Source organism: Bufo gargarizans, chromosome 5, assembly GCF_014858855.1.
Source record: "Bufo gargarizans isolate SCDJY-AF-19 chromosome 5, ASM1485885v1, whole genome shotgun sequence".
NCBI lineage: Eukaryota > Metazoa > Chordata > Amphibia > Anura > Bufonidae > Bufo > Bufo gargarizans.
The window spans coordinates 14,155,013-14,169,746 of NC_058084.1; the positions used below are offsets into that span (position 1 = coordinate 14,155,013).

The following is a 14,734-nucleotide window of genomic DNA, read 5'->3' on the forward strand; positions in this document are numbered from 1 at the left end:
TGGGCATTTTCAGACACAGCAATGCCTACAATGTTTATTTATTTTTTACTGTTTATTAATTTTTATTTTCATTTTGGGGAAAGGGGGATGATTTGAATTTTTATATATTTTTTTAAACTTTTTTGTAACGTTTTTTGGGGCAATCATTCATTACATTTATTTTTATCCATTACTGAATCCCATTGCGGTGCTGCCACCTGCAGGGCTGCACTGGGATATACCAGTAACAGGTCAAGAAGCCTTGTACAGGCTCTGGCCTATTACTACTAAGGAACACCTTCCCCGATCACAGCCAGGGGAAGGCGATCCTGCACGGGAAGTGCGCGCTTCAAGTTTTTTTTTTTTTTCAGATACCGTAGTCACATATGAACATGGCATCTGATGGGTTAAACGGCAGTATTGACGATTGCAGATATCAGCCCCGGGTGCGTACTGTGTGAAACAGCAGGCGCCTGGCAGCTATGGTGCCCATTCAGCTCTGGAGTGGGAGCCATCTTTAAAGACACTGTACCCCACACACTTATAAAAATCAGTGGAAAACCACAAAAAAAAAAGAAAAAAAAGGACAGGAGTGCTGGCCATCAGGATAGACCAATCTGTGGTCCTCCAGCTGATGCAAAACTACAACTCCCAGCATGCCATCATGGCTGTAGGCTGTCCAGGCATGCTGGGAGTTGCAGTTTTGAAACAGCTGGAGGGCCGCAGGTTGGGCAATCCTGGGATAGGCCATCAATATCTGATCAGTGGGGAACTAGCTCCAGCATCGGAAGGAGGCACCAGAACTCCACAGCTCCCTCCATTGTGTAGTGGACAGAGCTGGTTACTACACAATGGATGGAGCTGAGGAGTTCCGGAGCCAACGCTATTGCAGAACAGCTGATCGGCAGGAGTGCGGGGAGTCGGACCCCCTCCAATCATATATTGAGAGCCTAATTCTGAGGGAAGGCCATCAACACAAAAATCTTGGAAAAACCATTTAATATTTTTCCCCATCATAAAATGGTACAAATCTAGTTTTTTATATGTTTACACTGCGCAGATTCATGATTTATTCCAGTCCATGACTGATCGCTCATCTCTTACCTCCCAGCCACACAAAGTCATTGACGGCTCGCAGGAGCTCCACCGCCATGTGATAATGGACGAGGGCGTCCTGCAGCATCCCGGCCTGCAGGCTTAAATCCCCCACGTGTTTCCGCATACGACCCTGACACCGCTTCTTGTAATGCCTACAGGAGAACGAGCAACATGACAGGTTACATACGTGTACAACATGGAGACGCTGGAGAGAGAGAGCAGCCGACAGACGTGAAGGACAAGTAATGCTGTATAAAGGACCTACACTCACAATGCTGCAGGCATCAGAGCCGAAAACCCAGCAATCCCTGCATGTTCAGTGTCTGCACAAAGCTTGTAAGTGGGGAAAACTAGAGGATATTGTAATGTAATGTACACAGTGACTGCACCAGCAGAATAGTGAGTGCAGCTCCGGAGTAAAATACAGGATGTAACTCAGGATCAGTACAGGATAAGTAATGTATGTACACAGTGACTGCACCGGCAGAATAGTGAGTGCAGCTCTGGAGTATAATACAGGCTGTAACTCAGGGTCAGTACAGGATAAGTAATGTATGTACACAGTGACTGCACCAGCAGAATAGTGAGTGCAGCTCTGGAGTATAATACAGGATATAACTCAGGATCAGTACAGGATAAGTAATGTAATGTATGTACACAGTGACTGCACCAGCAGAATAGTGATTGCAGCTCTGGAGTATAATACAGGGTGTAACTCAGGATCAGTACAGGATAAGCAATGTAATGTATGTACACAGTGACTGCACCAGCAGAATAGTGAGTGCAGCTCTGGAGTATAATACAGGATGTATCCCAGGATCAGTACAGGATAAGCAATGTAATGTATGTACACAGTGACTGCACCAGCAGAATAGTGAGTGCAGCTCTGGAGTATAATACAGGATGTATCCCAGGATCAGTACAGGATAAGTAATGTAATGTATGTACACAGTGACTGCACCAGCAGAATAGTGAGTGCAGCTCTGGAGTATAATACAGGATGTATCTCAGGATCAGTACAGGATAAGTAATGTAATGTATGTCCACAGTGACTGCACCAGCAGAATAGTGAGTGCAGCTCTGGAGTATAATACAGGATGTAACTCAGGATCAGTACAGGATAAGTAATGTAATGTATGTACACAGTGACTGCACCAGCAGAATAGTGAGTGCAGCTCTGGAGTATAATACAGGATATAACTCAGGATCAGCACAGCATAAGTAATGTAATGCACAGTGACTGCACCAGCAGAATAGTGAGTGCAGCTCTGGAGTATAATACAGGATATAACTCAGGATCAGTACAGGATAAGTAATGTATGTACACAGTGACTGCACCAGCAGAATAGTGAGTGCAGCTCTGGAGTATAATACAGGATATAACTCAGGATCAGTACAGGATAAGTAATGTATGTACACAGTGACTGCACCAGCAGAATAGTGAGTGCAGCTCTGGAGTATAATACAGGATGTAACTCAGGATCAGTACAGGATAAGTAATGTAATGTATGTACACAGTGACTGCACCAGCAGAATAGTGAGTGCAGCTCTGGAGTATAATACAGGACATAACTCTCAGTACAGTACAGGATAAGTAATGTAATGTATGTAGGATTTACTTAAAGGGGTTCTCCGGGCTTTTGATATTAATGACCTTTCCTCAGAATAGGTCCCACCCGCCAATTAGCTGTATGAAGGGAAGGTGCGCGAGTGCCGTCCACCTTCTCACTTCCTGCCCAGTGCTGCTATTTCTACAGCAAGCATGAAGAGAGGCGGCACGCGATCACTCCACGCGCCTTCCCTTCATACAGCTGATCAGCGGGGGTGTCGGACCCCCGCCGATCTGATATTGATGACCTATTCTGAGGATAGGTCATTTATATATTAAAAGCCCGGAGAACCCCTTTAACCTTTACACAGTCTAGACCTGCACCAAATTTATCACAGGGGCTGAATCTGGATGATAATTCTGGTGCAGGATTTTTTGTCTAAATTTTTACCAACTATTCATTTACTTATCTAGTGAGACAGAATTTTTACGCTAACTTTATTGTGCATGTCAGGTCACTCCCCCTTCCTGGGAAAGCCACACCCATTTACTGGTAAGCCACACCCCTTGAGCTCGGCATAGAGGCTTCCTGCAGAACTAGATGCATGGACATTAGTAATGTGGGCCGGTGACTCAGCCGCACAACGTAGACGTCTCTGGTCGGATTCTACCCTCCTTTGCAGCATGTTTGTTGGGTAGAGCCCCTAACAGTCCACAACGCATCCGGCGAGACACAACCATCTGCACGAACCTGCTGTCCGGATCCAGCCCCACAAAATCCTTCTTCTCATACGGCACATAGAGCAGCGGGATCTTCTCCCCGGACTTCTCGCTGGTCCTGTCCAGCCTTTTGCTCTCCAACACAATGTGCAAGGACTGGATGAAGTCCTCCACCTGCTTCTCCACGGACTCACAGTCGTCGTAGCTGGGGTAGAAGGCTCTGTCGGTCCGGGACTGATCGGCCGGCTCTTCCTTCAGCCCAAATACAAAGAGCCTGAAGTCGTACAGGGTGGAGCTGTAGACCTCCTTGTTCTGCTCGTATTTCCGGAATATGGGGGGCAGCTCGTTAGGGAGGCCGCATTCAGCCACACAGATGAGGCCCACCACCTTCCGATGGGTCTGGAAGTCTCCCCAGTCGTTGTTCTCCACCAGGTACTGATGCCGATAGCGGATGTACAGGACGCGCTGAGAGTTGTTGACGTTCACCTGAGACACTGAGGAGATGCGCTTGTAGATCTTGAAGAAATTCTCACTTTTTAAGACCCCCACGTACTGGACCACCACCAGGAGGGTCTGGTGGTCCTCGGCACATTGCATGTAATCTGGGACACTCATTCTGCCACGTGAAGCTCCTGTGAAGAGAGAAGAATGGTGAGGACCCTGAAGAGAGTCGGGGGGGGGGGCCCAAAACAATCGTCTTCAGGGCCACATTATCAAGTCATCTGCCTATTGCAATACACAATGTACATGGGCCCTAAAATATGTGTCTCACTGGTGCCGGGGGCCCTTGTGCTGAACAGGTACGGTCATACAATGAGAAGATACCTATAGGCATACCAAGCTACATGGAGTCTTAAACACAGGGGATCCTGATGCAGGACTTGGGGCCCCAAAAATAAAAGGGGTGAAAAAATTATGTGCCCAGCCCCCCCCCCCCCCCCCCAAAAAAAATGGGGGGGGACCCCGACTCCAGATCTACTGGGCCACAAAATATTGCATATGGTTATATGACCCAGACAGACTGAGCCGGTCGCAAAGCAACAGAAGTCCCCTAATGAATGCATAAAATACCGGGCCCTATACCAAGAATGACGGGCCTGCATGGTACCCAGGGTCAATATGACCACCAGGGGCCAATTATAGCAGAACTGCTGGGGGCACCTACTGCAAGATATATGGGCTCCTGTGTGAATGGTATTCTCAGGGGCCCCACAATACAACATATAAATTCCCTGACAGTAGAGGCTAAACTGTCCTTATAGCTGGGTATAGGTGCAGGGGCCACATAACATCAGTACCTGGGGCCCCAAGTGATGTATTACCATGTACATACATCCCTCAGAAGCAGACTATATACATGTCAGGTGTATAGGTCCTATATAGAGAACCAAGGACAAAACAATGGCTCCAAATGTATGGACTAAGGAGACACAGAGGGGCCCCTGATGACGCCGCGTGCAGAGAGGCAGCGAACAGCAGGGGGCAGCACAGGCAGCAGCTGCCAATCACCCACCTGTCTCTCAGCTCCTCTCTCCCAACACTGCCTGCCACTTCCTGCTTCCGAACGATGAGGAGCTGGTCGGCCACGCCCACAACTCGACCGAGAAAGGGGGGGGTATAATTATAAAGGCAACTCTCCCTCCAACCGAAGAAGGTGGAGACCGTCATTGATCACACCCAGACATTCTATAACTATCGCTTACTTAACCAGGAACCAAGAAGCTGCGTTTTTATAAATGATAATAAATCAGTACCCCCCTTATGTTATGAAGAAAATGGTACGTTCCATAGCTTGACGATTGGAGCAGCTCAGCCAGCTCCCAGCTTGTTGTTTTGACAATGAGCCAATCATATTTTAGCAAGGAACGCGTCACCAGTTACCAGGACTATTAAGAGCAGAGGGAAACAGGGCAGAGACGGCGCTGAACTCTAGATGGCGCTGTAGATCAGTAACATTTTCTTGATATTTAGCTTTTTTTTCTTCTTTTGTGCCTTTTGATCTGTGGGTCTCTGTTCACACTGGGAGACATCATCTTAACCAGATAAATACTGATCCATTTACCTGATCACAGGCATTAGCATATGCGTCCTTGAAAGCCAGAATGCTTTTTCTGTCTGGTTATAGAAATAATTTTAGCGAAGCTTTATTTTTATGTCATTTTAAGTTTACATTTTCTATACCCTGGAAATGTAAAAGAAAAAAAAAGAAAAAACGATAGGTCATTTTTTTTTGTTTAAAAACGCCAGGTGCAACTAAAATAAGTCACTTTTCCATATTGGTCAATTTAATACATAGGATGAATGGGGTAAGGCTGCTTTCACACTAGCGTTAAAATTTTCCGGTATTGGGGCTGTCATAGGGTCTCAATACTGGGAAAAACGCTTCAGCTTTGTCCCCATCCTTTTGTCAATGGGGACAGAACAGAGTGCGCCAAAATGCATTCCGTTCCCATACCGGAGAGCAGCACGCTGTGGTTTTCATTCCGTCATAGGATGCGGAGGAAGACGGATCCAGCATGACCCACAATGCAAGTCAATGGGGACGGAGCCGTTTTCTCTGACACAATAGAAAATGGATCCGCCCCCCCATTGACTTTCAGTGGAGTTCATGACGGATCCATCTTGGCGATGTTACAGATAATACAACCGGATCCGTCCATAACAGATGCTGACGGTTCCGCTATTAAGATCCGCTTCAGTTTTGTCCCCATTCACTGTCAATGGGGACAAAACTGAACAGAACAAAGCGGAGAGCTCCAGAATGCATTCCGTTCCATTTGGTTGCGTCCCCGATCGCGGACAAAAAAACACTGCAAGCAGCGTTTTTCTGTCCACGATGTGGGGCGGAGCAAGACGGATCCGTCCTGACACACAATGTAAGGGCTCATGCACACAAACATATATTCTTTCCTTGTCAGTTCAGTTTTTTTTGCGGACCGTATACGGAACCATTAATTTCAATGGGTCCGCAAAAAAAACACGAAAGTTACTCAGTGTGCATTCCGTTTCCGTATGTCCGTATTTCCGTTCCGCCATAAAATAGAACATGTCCTATTATTGTCCGCATTACGGAACAGGATAGGACTGTTCTATTACCCTGCTTTCACACCTGAGCGTTTCCCTAACAGAATAGAAAATTGATCCGTCCCCCACTGACTTTCAATGGTGTGCATGACGGATCCGTCTTGGCTATAGAAGACAAAATACAGATCGTTCATGACGGATGCAGGCGGCTGTATAACGCTGGGTTCAGACCTGAGCGTTCGCGATGGAGCGCTCTGTATGCGCGATTGTACTGGCGTTTGCAATCGCGCATACAGAGACAAGCGAACGCCCATTGTCGCGCGTTCCCGAAAGTCTATGTACGGGAACGCGCGACAAGACGCCCCAAAGAAGCTCATGTACTTCTTGGGGCGTCAGGCGTTTTACAGCGCGATCGTACGCGCTGTAAAACGCCCAGGTGAGAACCATTCCCATAGGGAAGCATTAGTTTCTCCTTGTTGAGCGTTTTACAGCGCGTGGGAACGCGCTGTAAAACGCTCAGGTGTGAACCCAGCCTTATTGTAACTGAAGTGTTTTTGCAGATCCATGATGGATCCGCAAAAAATGCTAATGTGAAAGTAGCCTAAACTAGATATATAGGTAGATAGGAGATAAATAATAATAATATTTATTTATATAGCGCCACCATATTCTGCAGCGCTTTAAAAATTCATAGGGTTCATGTACAAAACAAAAGTAACCGGATAATATGCAACTGAAACACTAGGAGTCAGGGCCCTGCTCACAAGAGCTTACAATCTATGAGGAATTGGGGGTGACACATAAGGTAGTTGATTGTGAGATAGATAGATATTAGATAGATAGATAGATATGAGATAGATAGATAGATAGATAGATAGATAGATAGAAGATAGGAGATAGATAGATAGATAGATAGATAGATAGATAGATAGATAGATAGATAGATAGATAGATAGATAGATAATAGATAGATAGATATGAGATAGATAGATAGATATGAGATAGATAGATAGATAGATAGATAGATAGATAGATAGATAGATAGATAGATATGAGATAGATAGATAGATATGAGATAGATAGATAGATAGATAGATAGATAGTAGATGATAGATAGATAGATAGATAGATAGATAGATAGATAGATAGATAGATAGATAGATAGATAGATAGATAGATAGATAGGAGATAGATAGATAGATAGATAATAGATAGATAGATAGATAGATAGGAGATAGATAGATAGATAGATAGATATGGGATATAGATAGATAGATAGATAGATAGATAGATAGATAGATAGATAGATAGTAGATGATAGATAGATAGATAGGAGATAGATAGATAGATAGATAGATAGATAGATAGATAGATAGATAGATAGTAGATGATAGATAGATAGATAGATAGGAGATAGATAGATAGATAGATAGATAGATAGTAGATGATAGATAGATAGATAGTAGATGATAGATAGATAGATAGATAGGAGATAGATAGATAGATAGATAGATAGATAGTAGATGATAGATAGATATGAGATAGATAGATAGATAGATAGATAGTAGATGATAGATAGATAGATAGATAGGAGATAGATAGATAGATAGATAGATAGATAGATAGATAGATAGTAGATGATAGATAGATAGATAGATAGATAGGAGATAGATAGAAGATAGATAGATAGATAGATAGTAGATGATAGATAGGAGATAGATAGATAGATAGATAGGAGATAGATAGATAGAAAGATAGATAGATGATAGATAGATAGATAGATAGATAGATAGATAGATAGATAGATAGATAGATAGATAGATAGGAGATAGATAGTAGATGATAGATAGGAGATAGATAGATATATGATAGATAGATAGATAGATAGATAGATAGATAGTAGATGATAGATAGGAGATAGATAGATATATGATAGATAGATAGATAGATAGATAGATAGATAGTAGATGATAGATAGGAGATAGAATGTATTCAGAAAGTCTTCAGACCCTTTCACTTTTTTCACATTTTGTTATGTTGTTTCTTGTGTTAAAATAAAATATTTAAAAAAAATCCAACTTTCCCCCCATCATTCTGCACTCAATATAATGAGAAAGTGAAAATAGAATTTTAAATTTTTTTGCAAACTTATTAAAAAGGAAAAACGAAAATTTTACATTGGCATAAGTAATCAGACCCTTTGCTATGACACTTGACATTTCTCTGGATCATCTCTGAGATGTTTCTTCACATTGATTCACCTGTGGTAAATTCAGAAGACTGGACATGATTTGGAAAGACCCATCCCCGTCTATATAAGGTCTCACCAGTCCAGGAGGAGGAAAGAACTGCCTGTAGAGCTCAGAGATGGGATTGTGTGGAGGAACAGATCTGGAGAAGGGGATAAAAACATTTCTGCTGCACTAAAAGTTCCCAGGATCACAGAGGACTCCTTAATGCTGAAATGGAAGACGTTTGGAACAACCAGGACTCTATCCACAGCTGGCCGCCTCACCAGACTAAGTAATCAGATAGAAAGGCTTCAGAAAGAGAAGTGACCAAGAACCCAAAGATAACTCTGGCTGAGCTCCAGAGATCCCGTGTGCAGATGGGAGAAACTTCTAGACGGTCGACCATCACTGCCACCTCCACCAATCTGGGCTTTATGGCAGAGCGGCCAGAAAGAAGCTTCTCCTCAGTAAAAGACACATGAAAGCCGTCAGGAGTTTGCAAAAAAGGCACCTAAAGGAGTCCGACCTTAAGAAAGAAGATTCCGTGGTCATTAGATGTAATTCTTCCAGAGATTTGTACTTTGGTGGTGATTGATCGTCTGTAATCCAGAGGTAATGATGACGTACAGAGAGCGTTACTCATGGTCTCTGGGTGAAGAGGGTATGGGGGCACAATGGCCAGCCTCCAGATTAAATAGGGGGGTACAGATGGAACCGGATGGTCTAGCCTGTGTATGCACAGATATAAAGTGCATGGAGAGTGGGGGGCCCTGATGGGCGAGGCGATTGGGGTCTGAGGAACAATGTACAAGGAGATGAATGGAGAAGAATAGGTCACCCTAAAAAATGAGGCTTTGGTGCCATTAAACTCAATGCGGAAGATTTGCTACAAACTTGCTACAATTCCATGTTAGAAACTGACAAAAATGTGCGAGAAAAAGATACAGTGATTCAGATTTACGTAAAGAAAATCCCTTCAAAGCGAATCTGCCGTGATGACAGAACCCGCTAATGCAGGCATATATCAGATGTCAGGAGGAATATGCAGCAGCAGGTGCCACCGCCAGAGCGGCGGGTGTGTCAGAGCGGCGGGTGAAATATGTGCCACGGAATTCACCCAGCCATTCTGGAGGGCAGCCTCACTTACGGGAGATCAATCGGCCGGTGTCCGGTTAATGGCACTTAGTGACCAGGGTCGGTTGTAGAAAGAGGTCACCCTGGGGCGAAACTGTGGCTCCATATGCGGAAATACTGAACCGACAACACAACCACATGCTGTGTACTATAGTCAGACGCACTATACAAAGAGCAATATTACAGCTGATACTACTTACAAGCCTAAATAGAACCGCCACACCGTGACTTCTAACATTAGCACCAGATAGAGACCCCAGAGCACTGCCAAACCATGACTACAACCGCTAACAATAGTGACCCAATAATACTGCCACACCGTGACCTCTAACATTAGCACCAAACAGAGACCCCAGAGCACCGCCACACCATGACTACCACCACTAACAATAGATAGTGACCCAATAATACTGCCACACCGTGACCTCTAACATTAGCACCAGACAGAGACCCCAGAGCACCGCCAAACCATGACTACAACCGCTAACAATAGTGACCCAATAATACTGCCACACCGTGACCTCTAACATTAGCACCAAACAGAGACCCCAGAGCACCGCCACACCATGACTACCACCACTAACAAGAGATAGTGACCCAATAATACTGCCACACCGTGACCTCTAACATTAGCACCAGACAGAGACCCCAGAGCACCGCCAAACCATGGCTACAACCACTAGCAATAGATAGTGACCCAATAATACTGCCACACCGTGACCTCTAACATTAGCACCAGACAGAGACCCCAGAGCACCGCCAAACCATGACTACAACCACTAGCAATATATAGTGACCCAATAATACTGCCACACCGTGACCTCTAACATTAGCACCAGATAGAGACCCCAGAGCACCGCCAAACCATGGCTACAACTACTAGCAATATATAGTGACCCAATAATACTGCCACATCGTGACCTCTAACATTAGCACCAGATAGAGACCCCAGAGCACCGCCACACCATGACTACAACCTCTAACAATAGTGACCCAATAATAATACTGCCACACCGTGACCTCTAACATTAGCACCAGACAGAGACCCCAGAGCACCGCCAAACCATGACTACAACCACTAGCAATATATAGTGACCCAATAATACTGCCACATCGTGACCTCTAACATTAGCACCAGACAGAGACCCCAGAGCACCGCCAAACCATGACTACAACCACTAGCAATATATAGTGACCCAATAATACTGCCACATCGTGACCTCTAACATTAGCACCAGACAGAGACCCCAGAGCACCGCCAAACCATGACTACAATCACTAGCAATATATAGTGACCCAATAATACTGCCACATCGTGACCTCTAACATTAGCACCAGACAGAGACCCCAGAGCACCGCCAAACCATGGCTACAACCACTAGCAATAGATAGTGACCCAATAATACTGCCACACCGTGACCTCTAACATTAGCACCAGACAGAGACCCCAGAGCACCGCCAAACCATGACTACAACCACTAGCAATATATAGTGACCCAATAATACTGCCACATCGTGACCTCTAACATTAGCACCAGACAGAGACCCCAGAGCACCGCCAAACCATGACTACAACCACTAGCAATATATAGTGACCCAATAATACTGCCACACCGTGACCTCTAACATTAGCACCAGATAGAGACCCCAGAGCACCGCCAAACCATGACTACAACTACTAGCAATATATAGTGACCCAATAATACTGCCACATCGTGACCTCTAACATTAGCACCAGACAGAGACCCCAGAGCACCGCCAAACCATGACTACAACCTCTAACAATAGTGACCCAATAATACTGCCACACCGTGACCTCTAAAACATTAGCACCAGATAGAGACCCCAGAGCACCGCCAAACCATGGCTACAACCACTAGCAATATATAGTGACCCAATAATACTGCCACACCGTGACCTCTAACATTAGCACCAGACAGAGACCCCAGAGCACCGCCAAACCATGGCTACAACCACTAGCAATAGATAGTGACCCAATAATACTGCCACACCGTGACCTCTAACATTAGCACTAGACAGAGACCCCAGAGCACCGCCAAACCATGGCTACAACCACTAGCAATATATAGTGACCCAATAATACTGCCACACCGTGACCTCTAACATTAGCACCAGACAGAGACCCCAGAGCACCGCCAAACCATGGCTACAACCACTAGCAATAGATAGTGACCCAATAATACTGCCACACCGTGACCTCTAACATTAGCACCAGAGCACCGCCACACCATGGCTACAACCACTAGCAATAGATAGTGACCCAATAATACTGCCACACCGTGACCTCTAACATTAGCACCAGACAGAGACCCCAGAGCACCGCCAAACCATGGCTACAACCACTAGCAATAGATAGTGACCCAATAATACTGCCACACACTAAACAAGACCATTACCACTAGATAGTGATTAAATAATACCGCCACACCGTGACCTCTAACATTAGCACCAGACAGAGACCCCAGAGCACCGCCACACCATGACTACAACTACTAGCAATAAATAGTGACCCAATAATACCCCCACACCCTGACCACCGCCATTACTACCAGATAGGGACGTAATAATAAAACTATACTGTTACTGCAAAAGCACATTGTAGAAAGACCAATATTACCAGCGTACAGCGACCATATAGAGGTCATGACCAGTTCTACACAGACACAACAGTAATAATGCCTCTTTCATGTCCCCTACAAAGTAGTACTGACTCTTTTTAGGGCAGAAAGCTGATATTATTATTATTATTATTATTATTATTATTAATACAGTAAAACCCTATTTCTGTCCCAAAAAAACAATAAATTGCCCACCTTTGTGCCCTATAATATAAAATAGTACCCCCTCATAGCCAAATAAATAAGGCCTCCTATTTCCTCCAGAAAATAATAAAAGCTTTACTTTACCCAACCCCACGGCTAGTTGAGTGGCTGAAGCATCTTCTGGCCGGAACAGTCAGATCACGCCCCATACATGATCCTGCTGTTCGTAATCCCCAGCTCTAGAAAATGACAGCACAGGGAGCCACAGGTTCATCCTGAGAATGCAATACAGTGGAAAGTAGAGCGTCTTAGGGATTATGGGGTGTTACGGACAGTGGGTGTGGAACCACTGTGCCAACCAAATGGTTTGACTTTGACCTAGAACTAAGGGCGTTATCCTGGCATTCACCCTTCAACCCCTGTACAAGGATCTGGACTTCGCTGCAGGTGTCGCTGATCACCTTGGGTCAGTTGCCAACTACACTTAGACTATTCCATTAAGGGTACTGCCCTCGGGGTTCCCAGGACGGTACCCTTAATGGAATAGTCCAAGTGTAGTTGGCAACTGACCCCCGGGGATCAGAGACACCAGTGCAAAGCACCGAGGAGTCAGACTATACTCGAAGTCAGGAAATACGCAGAGGTCAGGCCAGGCAGTGTTCATGCAAATATGTGAAACTAGTCTTAGATCAGAGTCAGTAAACAGGCAATGGTCAGTACATGCAAATCACAGTGGAATTTATAGGGTTACGAAAAGTTTCAATATAGACATCACAGAGAAAAATGACTTTTCATATAAAACATAACTTTTACTGAAGTTGGTTAAAATAATACCCCTTCTTAGTATATATATTAGGCTACGTCAAATAATTAGACAAGGCCTTACTTGGACGTATCAGGATAATGAAGTCCGATGTATAGAAAAATTTGCGGCAACTTACAGTTAGATGACTGTGGACCTGGCCAAACGGTAGATAGAGAGGTGGTGGATAATGGAAGGGAGCAATATCCCTAATACAACCCTCAATGTACCCCTGCCTACAGGCGGAGCACCCGCCCCGAAAGGGGCGACCCCACCTCTCGGTGGCTAAACCCTCACTGTCGCCTATTGATACCCTGCCTAAACAGATCGATGATGTTCGTCCCTTCTTTGGCAATTTGTCCCGACGCGTTTCCCCAGACGTAATCAAGGCTGGTTCATCAGGGGACTCGGGATAGTTGGTAGGTTCTTGCAGGTTTCAATAGATAGATGCCCAACTGATAATAGTGGGCAAAGCTCTGATAAGTGCATAGCAGACCTCTTGGTATAGTAAGGTGCATAGGTATTGCTGGATACGTGATTCAAATACCTGGTTTTGGCGCCTATATTTAAGCCCCGCCTCCTGGATAACCCTATTAGTGCCTGGGATCGAAAAAAAAGCTCCACTTCCGGTATTTGGAACACGCGGCGCCAGGTGAAACGCACATGTGCTTCCGAAACCGGAAGTGAGCCGGCATTTACTCACAACATCATATCCTGCCTGTGAACCGCATGCAGGGAGGAGATAGGGACGGCAGCTGGATTGAAAAGGGGGGAGGCGAGTAATAGTAGATATATAGCTTCTTGGGCCACATGTTAATGAACTGTGCATCTTAAAAACGATCATCCCACATGTATATATAAAGGGGGTGTATAGAGAGGCTGGATATAAACTGTAATAACATAAAATTATGTCAAAGGAACAGGTCCCCCATAATGAGATATATATAGCTGGACCAATTGCGGTCCGATATAAGGCTGATTTACATTTATAAAGGATAACCATAGCGCTGGCTTCTGCATGAATAAAGTGAAGGAGACTAAATAAAACACCCAAAGGAAATCTGCTCATTTAGTCCCATTGGAAACACTGTTTTAAGGCGGTATATCCACTGGGCTTCCTTACGGAGAATCCTATTATCCCAGTCGCCACCCCTTGGTGACTGCCGTATGACTTCAATGACCTGGAATTTGAGTGTACTCACATCGCCATCATGTACCTCAAGCACATGACGCGCGATCGGTTTGTCTCTACGGTTCCTGACGTCACCTAGGTGTTCCCCAAACCGTCTCCTAAGTTCACGTTTGGTTTTTCCCACGTAACTCAGAGGGCAACTACAAGTACACAGGTAGACCACCCCTTGGGTGCGACAGTTAGCGAAGTCCCGTATAGTATATGTTATTCCGGTGGTAACAC

The 14,734-nt window shown here is 44.9% G+C and overlaps 1 protein-coding gene across 1 annotated transcript in view; it reads right to left on the bottom strand.

The window, feature by feature from the left end:
- Positions 1 to 4,903, bottom strand: part of TRAPPC9 (trafficking protein particle complex subunit 9) — a 488,202-nt gene extending 483,299 nt beyond the window's left edge. The window contains exons 1-3 of the mRNA XM_044293230.1: positions 4,860 to 4,903; positions 3,378 to 3,978; positions 1,084 to 1,229 (exon numbers count right to left, since the gene is read on the bottom strand). Coding sequence (XP_044149165.1) covers positions 1,084 to 1,229; positions 3,378 to 3,961 — 730 coding nt within the window. The 5' untranslated portion in view covers positions 3,962 to 3,978; positions 4,860 to 4,903. The remainder of the gene's footprint in view (positions 1 to 1,083; positions 1,230 to 3,377; positions 3,979 to 4,859) is intronic.
- Between the last annotated feature and the right edge of the window lie 9,831 nt (positions 4,904 to 14,734).